Here is an 11,624-nt window from a genome sequence, read left to right on the forward strand (position 1 = left end):
AGGCACAACAGAGACACGGCGATGAGCTCTCTGTCACCAAAACCAGCAGAAATTCTTGGGAGGTGGCCCCGTAAGCACCACAAATATAAGGCTTCTTTCAAGTTTCTTTTCTTCTGAGCTTCAGTGAGGAAAATACTGCTTCTACAAGAGGGCTGATCCCTTTCCCAGGTGGTCCCAGTGCTACCCACATATAAAGTTTAAGTGAATAAATCAGACTATTGCAAGACTCTTCTGTTGTCCCGCACACCGTGCTGTGACCCGTGGTGTGCAGATATACTTGAGTATATAAACTTTAGACTTGGATGTTGGTAGCAGTCCAACTGTGCCTGCTCAGGGCTGATGGGTTCTCCAGTTCATACTACCAGAACTAGCTGGTAATCAGTCCACACCCAATGCTTTCAGGAGTGGATTCACCCTATCTGCACTGCTTCGCATTTGAAGCAGCAACCAGGACGTAAGAGAGGCATGGTAATTTCTCAGCCCCTCCTGAGCTGGGTGATCTTTTACAAACTGAGGGTTCTCTAATGCTTCAGACAGAACCCATGATGTCTGATGCTGTGGGATTTTCCCAGGACTGCTGAGTATCATCAGGCAAGTTCTGCATCTTTGCTTCCCCAGCAATGCACTGGCAGTAATACCACCTCATAGCAGTGTCATGAACTTCCCCTCTACGACTTAATGAGTTACTCTGGTATTTGGAAATCGCAGAAGTCCCAGGAGCCAAATTTAGCTCCACCGAAGCAAGTGGGCATTTTGCCTTTGACTTCCATGGAAAGAGGAAGAACATACACATCTAATAGTCTAAAGTGCTCCCATGACAGCGCTGCTGGGATGTTCGGTGAAACCCAAGCACTGGCTCTGACGCGTCAGTGCCGCGGCCGCTTTACAGCCCCCTCGTGGAGCTGTCCTGCACTGTCCCAGCTGTGGCACATCTGTTTAAGACACATTAACAAGGCAAACAGATGTGGTAAAATGCATAAAATCAGAATGAATTAACTTTGTTTTTATCTTGTCCCTTTTCTGAACGAGTCAGTGCCATGTGCAGTAGAACTTTCACAACATCCTACATTTCTTTTGTATTTTTAAACAGTGCATTGGCTAACGTATTCTGAGACAGATCTATTTTTCTAGTCTGAATAGGAGGTCAGAAGCGAACAACACACCTGGGCAGAATACCTGACAATTGTATCCTATTTAAGTCTTAGAAAAAGGACTTGAGTACAGAGACTTTGCGAATAGCTCTGTGCAGAAGAGATGAAGAGCAAGCATCTTTGGAGAACCATTTGCTGTGAATAACAAACACATTATGTTTACTGTATTCTGGAGCAAAGGTATTCAAGACAGCTACTCTTGAACAGGCCTGTGTTAAATTTGGGAAACAACTCAATACAACAGAGAGGCCTTTTGCTGACTGTTTTTCTCTTATGATAAGCAAGAAGAAAATACTTTGTACATAACATACCACTCATGTTACAGGATTTTTGTAGAATCTGCTCCATCCAGCCATACAGAGCTCTCTGTGTTTTCGCTGAGGTTTTGTCATAGAGGTCCTTGAATACTGTTGATCTAAGTGATACAAGGGCATGTTAGCTCACTAATGAGTTAACTATTTGGTTTTTTTAAATGACACACATGGACAAATGTTTTTAGAAACAGCAACACATAAGCAGAAAGCTATATCTGGAAAATAGACTGAGACCATATAGTAACCTCTTTTTAAAAGTATATATAGTCAGCAAATGCTACACAGTATTAATCGTGTCTGGAAAATAAATGGCTTACAAGTTTCTGAAAGCATCCTCCTGCAGAACGTTTGGGAGGCTCCCAATGACATCAGGTTGGAGATAGTTCACTGCTGACACACGCAAAACTTGGCTTAGGATATCCACACAGTCCAAAGCACTCAGAGCCAGAAAGCACTTATCCAGTGTTACAAGGAACAAGGTCCTGTTTACTCCTGGGCTTTGAAAAATTCTCTCTCTAGTCTTGTCCCAATCAAGACTAATATTTCCCATTTCCTGCAAGCAACAAAGGGTTAAAAGAACGTCTCTCTGATTAATTCAATGTATTGTTCATTTTGAGGCCTGACAAGAAGCACTCTACAAAAAATATGGTGCTGTTCTTGTGAAAAATAGCTGCAAAATACTGTCTGGTTGCATTACTTCATATAATTCCTTTCTGGCATTGGCCAGAGACCAGCTTGAATCTTTTGACAAAATCAAAATGAAAAACAGAAAAATAATCCAAATGGCTGAAGTTATAGTGTGTGCTCTCATGAAAGAATTAGTTACTTTGAAAATGAAAGACTATTGGAATTGAATGGGTATTATTTAATACATAATTTAATATGTAGACATCTCTAGAATAGACCTTTCCCCATGCAGTATTTCTTGCAGCCGTTACTACAAACATGCTCTTCCAGAAGATAGGGCAACACCAAAGAACCAAGCCCAGGGAATAAAGTCACCCTGGTTGGGGACGGATTATTAGGTTGCTCTGTCTCACAAGTCGACGTGTCTAGGACAGCCTGTTCAGAGCTGATAGTCCCGGGCCTGGTGATTTGTTCATGCAATATTGTCAGTCCTGGAAGAACTGGGTATGCCGTTTGAGAAGACAAAATTTACAATTTATTGAAAGGGCTTATGCTCTACTGCTCTGACTCCCAGTGCATGCTGCACACCTATCCTGTGTGCTTTGGCAGCAGGAGCTGCACCACCATTGTTTGAATAGTGGATTATATAGTGTTTGTTCTGGGCAGTCACCTCATGCATCTCGGGCAACGCTCTCCCTTTCTCCCAGATTAATCTCCACCCCCTCAGCGATACGCTGGAAGCCCTTTGTCCCGGCAGGGAAGGTGCCAAGTGCTTTCATACATCAGGCTATGAGCCCACCCATGCACTGGAGATCCCCTCTGCAGGGGCGATCCTCCCTGGGTGGCACTCGCCGACTTTGAGCGAGACTTTTAAGATGGGTCACACAGGAAACACACCACAGAGGCAAGCAAATGATGTTATGCTGCCTCCCCTCCAAAGTGCCTAACAATTTGCTTGCCCACTCCCAGAACTAATTAACAAGGTAACTAATTTCACCTTCTTTAGTCATCTTGGCTCTCTTTCTAGCCACTAGAAGAGAAGCAGATATACCCTGAGAACAACTGGTCCTACCTACCTTAGGTACTTGCGTAGGAAGGTGAATCATTCTCTGGAGATGCGTTTCTCTCCAGTGATTACAGAGAAAATCCAGACGACTGACTTGGACTTGGCACCAAACTTTTAGACAACAAGAATTAAATGAAATAAGTCCAACCTAAGGAGAGGGGCTCCTGGAATCTAATATAAGCCAGCTAATAACTGCATGGCGTGCACTGCGAGACCCCCAGTCTGGCTCTTTCCCATTTATCTAAAACATAGACAGCAGCTTTTATTTTTCGCAAGTGCAAAGTGACTTACAAGACGGTGCTTTCTGCTGTTGAAAAGATGCTTCATTGCAGTTTGGAACTGCTGCTGATCAAGCTGTTGAAATTCGGATAGTAGTTGCCTAGGCTGATATAAAAGGTTCTTCAGGTAACTTTTTATGGACATCTGAAGTATAGAAAAGTATGGGTAATATACATAAAACTTGTACTATTGTACCAGGGGAGTCTTTTACTCCCTGAAAATCTCTGCTTAAGGAGAGAAAAGTGCTTAGCTCCTGTATTGTCTGTGTTGTCAATGACTAGAATAACTATACTCAACACAAACTGTAAACAAAAATAATCTAAATGCAATGCTGAAAGACAATAATTTTTAAATCCTATTCTTGGCTTCATGAGCGAGTCCTCTCCAATGAGCCATTTAACAAAAATGCCTCAGTTTCTCACTTCATAAAACAAAAGTAATAATGCTTTTCTGCTTCACACAGCAGAGCTGTGAAAATGAGCCTTTTAAAGAGCTCAGAAAAATCAGGTACCATGTGCATATTATTATTACTTAAAAAAAGGAAGGAAACATGCAATTAGATGGGAGGAAAAGCCTGTACCAGGTCATAAGGCAAAAATATTCCCTCTCACATCAAACTGTATTACCAGTTAACAATCTCGTGCCTGTTTTGAAAATCTAAGGGGAATTATAACATTGGAACAGAAAGCACTGTAAGGCTCATTAGCACTAGACTGGAGTGAAATCCCTCTAATTCCTGACAGAATTATTTCAGAATTGTTTTGGAATTTGAATTGAAACTGTTCTTTGTTGTCGTTGGTTAGCTTGCATTGCCACCAACAAATACTCGCATAGTTAGGTCCTTGTTGTCTAGGGGGTCCAGGCCTGCTTACAGCCTTAAACTGTTACTAAATCTAATCAAATGGGAAGAGGCAGTGTTAGTCTCCTGTAGATTTGGATGAGCTGTGACAGTGAAACGGAGCTTGGGAAAAGGTTTGAGCGCTGTGGAGCTGCATGGCTGTCAGCTCTTGGGAATGCCTGAGGCTCAGAGGCCGCACATTTGACATTTTCCTTTTTCAGAGTGTGTGTCTGCGTGTAGGGAGGAGGGAGGGGGTCAGGTTTTGATTAGCAGGCTACAGCTCCACTTAAACCAGCTCATAACTAATCATAATGACCAGGGATAAAGAATGACGACTTTTTCCTGTATCACTTCCACATTGACAATTTACAAAAACAGAGTTCAGAGGAGCCTTAAAAGGTAGATGCATTTTGTAGGATGCTCTGGAGCCTCTCATTCCATCAGAAGCAGTGCAAACTACAGCCACAGTCAAAATCTGGGAGAAACCTGCTATTTTGTGGAGAAACAGCATGTGTATACATGCGGTTCAGAAACAATTGCTGAGCCTGAAAACTCCTAATTTCTGCTTTCCATCAGAGGAAAAGCAAAAAGATCTTCTTACTATTTCTGCCTTGCATACTCCTGCAATCTTAGGGGAAAAAACCCAACCAAAAAACCCTATTCCTATTTCCTACTTATCTGCTACACTGTAGATCTGCTAGTTATCTCTATTATTGACAAGCTAGTTTTGGCTACAAAGATCGGTTGCTTTTTTAATTCCTTTTTAAATAAAAATTTTCATGCATTTTAAATGGCACAAACCTGTAGGCTGCTAAGAGTAAACGTAACTTCCTGGGCATGAAAATACGCCATGACTTTTGTAAGCATATCTGCTGTCCAGACATTAGAACTGTAACAGAAAACAGGACCAAAAATGCCAGTAAAATAATATAACATGTAAAATAGCAGATTACAAGACAAAACAAGAATAAGAAAAGCAAACACTGTTACTAACACCATAATGACATGAGTATTCAGCTTCCTGGCCTAACAAGACTAATTGCCGACCTATTTAATGCAATGAAAACACATGGTTCAATGAGGAACGGAATGAATTAGTTATGGGGTTTTTAATCTAACTCCACAACCACCCACAATAAACTCAATTTTCCAACGTGCTGCCATTAGTACCATCTCCAGGCATGAGACAAGCTGTGCTGTGGCTAGTCTGGAGCTATAGGTGTGCTTCCTGGCACCCCATTATGCCTGTTCTGATCTGCTTGTAGAAAGAAAGTATATTGACTAATGTCTGCTGCCTTTCCCTCAGCAGAGTCATTAATGCCAGTGTGTCTTCTTTACGCCATTGATTTTCTCAAAATATGTACGAGTGGAATTGCCTTTGAGGCTTATATCACTCTTTCAAATTTAGACAAAATTAGCAAATAATTCAAAAGTCGGCAGGAGCTGGAGGAAGTGGGATGGATGGGGGACGGAGCAGGACTGAAAGAGGAAGATGGACAGAAAGCTGGAACTGCACCTAGTTTCCTTAAGAAGCCATTCTGAAACATATGAACAAAGTTAATTATCAAAACTTTTGAAAACTGCAGCAGATATTTATTCTCAGACTCATTCTATGCATGTTTTTTGCTTTACCATGAAAAACAGCTTTTTCCTTGTTAAGAGGAAATGCTCTCACAGGAGATCTAAATCAAAGTAGTCGTATGTGCCAATTTCATTCTATCCATAATGTTCCAGTTTCTGTGGAAATGAAACAGATCATATCTGAAGTGCAAGATAGTACCAAAAAATCAAGATGGTGAGAGTAATACATTACCTCTGAAAATGAAGTATATCAAGGAGGGCTACATATGAAAAATGGAACAGAAAAAGTTATAGTGAGATACTGAGTTTCAATTCCTTTTAGAAGCATAAGTGGGAACAATTTTGTACGTTACCATTCAGATATTTCCCAGTTATTACTTCTTCCTAAGGAAAAAATGATAACTATATGTAATAAATGATTATTTTTAGATTATAATATAAAATGTTAGTAGAGAGATCAAATAAAAATACTAACCGCAGCTTTGTGTAATAATGGAGGCAAATCTGTAAAAGATTATCCTGTTATTAAAAGTTGATTTAATGTTTTACCATTCAACTGTCTTATACAAAAATACTTGTATTGTATGCAGTGATCAAAACTATATATACACATATAATTTATTTATAAGCATTTAATGCAGTTTTGATTAAATGTATTTACAGAAAAACAGTGAAAATAAAAGGCTATTAAATAATAAGCAATCGTGGTTAAATTCTTTGCTGGCATAGCTCCATGAAGTCAAGAGAGCACAGAGTATGGTCCTAGTTATGGAAGAGTACTGCATCTATTTTACTACACATAGCTTTTTCCATCCACACAAAATATATCCCTCATACAGGAGTTCTGGTCTTACCTTCAGAGGTCTGACTGTGTGTAATCTCAGCATGATTCATTGATATCAATAAGAAACATATCTTCAAAAGTCTGGACATTTCTTCTAGTGTTTATTAGAATGAGAAGATATTTCGATTGAAAAGGAAAACAAAAAGAACTGAGTCAAAAGGCAATCTTCACCCAAAACTTTCATAGCTATAAATCAGAGATAGCCTAAGCTATGGAGCACAGCTAGAGATCAGAATGATCTAAAAGTGCTTGCTCCCAAGCTTTTAATTTAGATTTTTTTCAAGGATAGAGATATATTTTATGCAAATACAAGTCCACCAAGTGTGTACATGCAGCTAGATTTATTCTCCTTTTAGCAAGTAGCTCTTTTAATTTTCTTCCTAGTAGCACCGTTTATTTACTAAGCCCCATTCCACCTAAATATGACTTAAATGCAGTTTAGTTAAAAAAAACCCAACCAACCAAACTCCTTTTAAACTCAGATAAAATAGAAAAGAAAGAGAGGGAGTGAAAACGGAAACAGTAAAGAAACTTCAAGCAAACCCTAGGCCTTTTCTAGCTTGTTAAGTTGCCTGCACTATTACTGCAGACCAGGTCTGGGACCCTCCATTTGCAGATCTCTGAACTCAAGCGGTGGGAGGGCCTGGCCCTCTCGCTTGCCCCATGTCAGTGCAGGGTGCTCCAGGCAGGGAGGGTGAAGGAGTGCTCCCCTCCCCTGCTGCCGTCACTCTGCAAAAAAGAGGGAAAATGTCCTTGTGCCCTTCTGTTTCAGAAGGAAAGAGACACATTTGGGAAACGGGGTTCAAGACCGTGCCACTTCATTCAGATGGATCAAAGCACTAGTCTTTGTACTCGTGAGAAGTACACCATCGATTTTTCACCATCAGCTAGGACACAGTTTCTATAGAAATACGTGTTTTACTGGCTTTTGCTATCCCTGCTGCCCTGTGCTATGCGGCATAAAGATCACTGAAAGATAAGTTAGCTGGAAGGGCAATAATGGGATACCCGGAGCTTTTCACCAGGGTGTCACTGATTCTTGTCAGAAAAGACTGACAGTCTCACAGTTGTCCTATATGAAATGAATTTGTTACTTTCGGTCTAGTTCCTGAAGGACAAGGGTACACATAGCAATAATGCCCAGCCTGAGAAGCAGCAGGGACGGAAAGGGAGCAGAGACTCAGCGGGTCTCACCCACACAGGTGTTTCTGCAGCCACGTCCCCTCCGCAGCGCCGGGGACCATTAGCTGCTTTAATCCACGTTGCACCAAGTTTACTGCAGAGAGGATTTTCTGCCTCTGCGCTCTCAGCCTGGCCCTCTGCCCAGCCGTGACAGTCACCATCCCCACAGGTAAAACAATTAATTAATCTGCGATATTAGATGATGCCCTGCTTTAAAGATTGCAGCTTCTTACATTGGGATTAGCCCATGATTTTAACAAATGACACAGAGGGCCCCGTTGGCCAACTTTGCTCTAACCCTGAGATGACTCTGTTAGGTTTTCTCTCCCTTTCCTTCATTTCAAGGGTTTATCTGCAGCAACACTTAATTTCTGCATTTCTTTTTGTTGCTGAATTTGCACACACACCCCCCTTTTTTTTTTTTTTTTTTTTTTTAAGTTCTCTGCCACGGCTTGAGTTACAGATCTGAACGTTTGATAAATATGAACACCTTTTTCAGGTTGTTTAATCTCACCTATCAGCAAGGTACTCTCTTATGAAAATGTCTTTCAACAGCCTCTAGCAACCTTCAGTCTATTGCAAATACTTAACTCCAGTCTTGTAACAGAAGTGACTCAAACTGACGGATGATGAAAAATTTAAACACTAGACTTTAAGAAGCTATCGCCTCTGTCCTGTTCTTGAAAACCCTTTTCAGCTATTCTTTTGGGAGCGCCACAGTACATGTCTCTCATTCAGACGTATCCGGTTTCCTAGACAATGAACTTTCTTGTGTTTGTTTCTGCCTTTGCCGTATTAATTTTGCAGTAAGGTTTGATTACTCTGCATAGCTTAAAACATGCTACCAATGTCAATCCTGATTTGTTTATTCCAACTCACTTCGATCGGGGAGTGTATTTAATTAAAGCATGCTAAATTAATATATAAGGAGATTAAATGCTAAGGAAAGCGCTGTTTTATCCTGACTAACTCCAACAGACAATTAGCAGGTGCAGAAAAAGTCTGTTGTGAAATAGCCCTGCTTGATAAGGCAATTTGCGGGACGAAATAGTTCCTTTTGTCAGTGAAACTAGTCCGTTTGCAGAAGTTCACTGCAGCTTTTGGACCACTCCAAATCACCCTGTGGGGATCTCTGCAGATCCCATCCAGCATTTCCCCAGAGATCGTTCCTTGCACCACGGCAGCATATGCTGTGATCAGATCTCTGAGATGTCACCTTTGCAGGACTCTCCGGCTACAAGGAGCTCCCAGATTGCCTTCTCCCCTTGCTCCCCAAACAGCCGCTCTTCCATGTAAAGAAATCCTAGACATTTTATCAGTCACTCCAATGCAGCTGCTGCCTTTCTGAAGCTTGATAACCAGAAAGCTAACTTCATAATCACAAGTCTTGCCTATAAGCCCATGCACCGCCAGCGCCCGTCCTCCCCCTTGCAGCCAGGCTCTCAGCACCTCTGCTAAAAAGCTCTGTATGCAGTGAGGGAACCCTCGAGGAGTTCAGGCTGGCAAGGGAGAGTGGGGAGTAAGGGGAGGGCAGAAGAGAAGAAAGAGATGTGGGCTTCTTGGGGCATCTATGGGGAAAGTCAGGACCCCACGGCACTTTACCTGTCTCTGCCGTGTGCGCCTCCTTCCCCGCACTCGCAGTGCAATGAGCTGGGCGGCTCCAGCCAGGGACCCCGAGAGCAGGGGGCAGGGACTGGGGCCAGCACCGCCTCGCAGCCTCAGGTGTCTGCCCAGCAGCACCCAGCCTTCAGCCAGAAGGGAGGGGAAAAGGCTCCTCTGCTGGGGAGCTCAGAGGGTGAGGGACTGCCATAGCAGGCAGAAGAGGATGCTTCCCCTCCCGAGATGAAGAGAGCTCAACAACTTGCGTGGGGACAACACACAGGGCCAGGCTGGTGCTGCCCAGCACCCTGCTCCCCCCACCTCCCCACCCCCAGCATGGGCAGGTGGCCCTGGGCTCCTCAGCGCAGCATACGAACCGACTGTACCTGGGATCACCCAGCAAAAGGGGGCTGTGGTTTCTGTGAGATGAAGTTGCTCCAACTTTGTGTTGAAAGTTTCCGACTAAATCATTCCCTTGCACAACATCTTTTTCCTGTGATGCAACACATCCAGTGCCACCTCGACAGAACAGATAGTTTAGTTACTCTCCAGGGCAAAACACTGCACATTAGTGAGACCACTGAGGTGCGACTTGCACACCGTCACCCGCAGCAGGATAGGGACAATGGAGGGACAAGGCAGGTTCCCCAAGTCCAGGAGTAATGAATTTGGACGTTGGACTTGCAACAAACACTTGTCATCCCCTTTGACGACATCTTAAAGTATTTCAGGCAATTTAATCAACTACTGGAGTCAAGAGTTTCTTTGCGCGGGATGCGTGAGAGACATTAACTACAACAAATGCACTCTCGAGGTCCGGAAAGGGAAAGAAGTCCTTCCCTGACACAATGAGCCACGCTGCACCCCTTCCTTCGCAAGGAACTCCCGATTTTAGAAGTACGGGTGTAGGTAGAGTCCCTCAGGGCTACTCTGTATGTTCAACAGGACTAAGCAGGTTTTTGACCCTGTTGAACATGGTCCCTTAGAATTTAAGCTTACTCTGTTCATAGCTTTTCCCTACTATTGCTCATGTTTTAATAAATGTTTTAATTCCCCATCTCAAGTGTAAGAATACTTGTTTAAATAGAAGGAACAAAATAGGAAATCATAAAACCCCCCCCCCAAACCTATGATCTATATTGCATCTTCGGTCTCAAAACCTCTCAAAGCTATTACAAACCAAAGTCCTAAGTGACAGGACTAAAAGATACAAGATATGAAACGCATAGTCTTTTGTGTGATTTTTAACCTGTGGGATTAAAACACTTAGTACCTTTGAAGAATTTTGTCTGAATACATATTTGCTACATGAAGCTAAATTCATTACACATTAAGAAACATATTTTCCCACTACTAGATGAGTACAAATAAAGGTAACAAAACAAAAATGAATGGATTCACTCCAAAGCATACATAGCTCATTTTTCCAACAGACAAATCTGATTGTACTCTGTGCCAAAATTCAACAGCACATGCTGAAACGAGAATAATACTGAGCCTGAACTACTGTTGAAAAAAACCCCCACCAGTCAAACCCCTTGCTCATACTACAGAATACTTACTATTTCACAAAGATGACTGAGAATAAAAGGCTATTAAATCAGCAAGAGAAATCACTAGCCATCAAAGGAAGTCCAAGGTAAATAAAAAGACATGCTGAAGCATCCTGCCTGGCATAAGATCACCAATGATTAAAAAAAAAAACCCAACAAAAACCACAATGCACAACTTTTTTATACTTCAAAAGCAAAAGATAAGTCAGTTCTTACTTTACTTACCAGCTGATACACAAGCTGAGGTTTCTCTGCTCTCTCACAACACTCACATCCCAAGCAACGTACAACATACGCCTGCCAGTTCTGTACCACTTATGATGCCGCTTGTTGTTTTAAAGGAAGGTTATATCCCAACTGCTAGAAACTACCCATTTTAAACAGAGTTTTTAAAACAAGACATGTTAAAATAAATAGCATTTATTTAGTGTTCCTGAAGAAAAGACAATGTCCCAAGCTAGCAAAACCTTCAAAATCAGGTCCCTATAGCTTGATCCTCAGAGGCAGTTTGACTCACAAAATTTGCAAGAAACTGCCTGCAAGTTTTTTTTAAGGTGAAAACTTTTCAGAACAACTTGCCTAGAAAGTTT

At 42.0% G+C, this 11,624-nt stretch overlaps 1 protein-coding gene across 1 annotated transcript in view; it reads right to left on the bottom strand.

The window, feature by feature from the left end:
- Window positions 1-9,896, bottom strand: part of OTOA (otoancorin) — a 41,504-nt gene extending 31,608 nt beyond the window's left edge. The window contains exons 1-9 of the mRNA XM_076350852.1: window positions 9,868-9,896; window positions 6,711-6,794; window positions 6,332-6,360; window positions 6,210-6,240; window positions 6,089-6,116; window positions 5,077-5,164; window positions 3,450-3,581; window positions 1,783-2,018; window positions 1,463-1,566 (exon numbers count right to left, since the gene is read on the bottom strand). Coding sequence (XP_076206967.1) covers window positions 1,463-1,566; window positions 1,783-2,018; window positions 3,450-3,581; window positions 5,077-5,164; window positions 6,089-6,116; window positions 6,210-6,240; window positions 6,332-6,360; window positions 6,711-6,789 — 727 coding nt within the window. The 5' untranslated portion in view covers window positions 6,790-6,794; window positions 9,868-9,896. The remainder of the gene's footprint in view (window positions 1-1,462; window positions 1,567-1,782; window positions 2,019-3,449; window positions 3,582-5,076; window positions 5,165-6,088; window positions 6,117-6,209; window positions 6,241-6,331; window positions 6,361-6,710; window positions 6,795-9,867) is intronic.
- Window positions 9,897-11,624: the final 1,728 nt, after the last annotated feature.

Source organism: Aptenodytes patagonicus, chromosome 13 (assembly GCF_965638725.1).
Source record: "Aptenodytes patagonicus chromosome 13, bAptPat1.pri.cur, whole genome shotgun sequence".
NCBI lineage: Eukaryota > Metazoa > Chordata > Aves > Sphenisciformes > Spheniscidae > Aptenodytes > Aptenodytes patagonicus.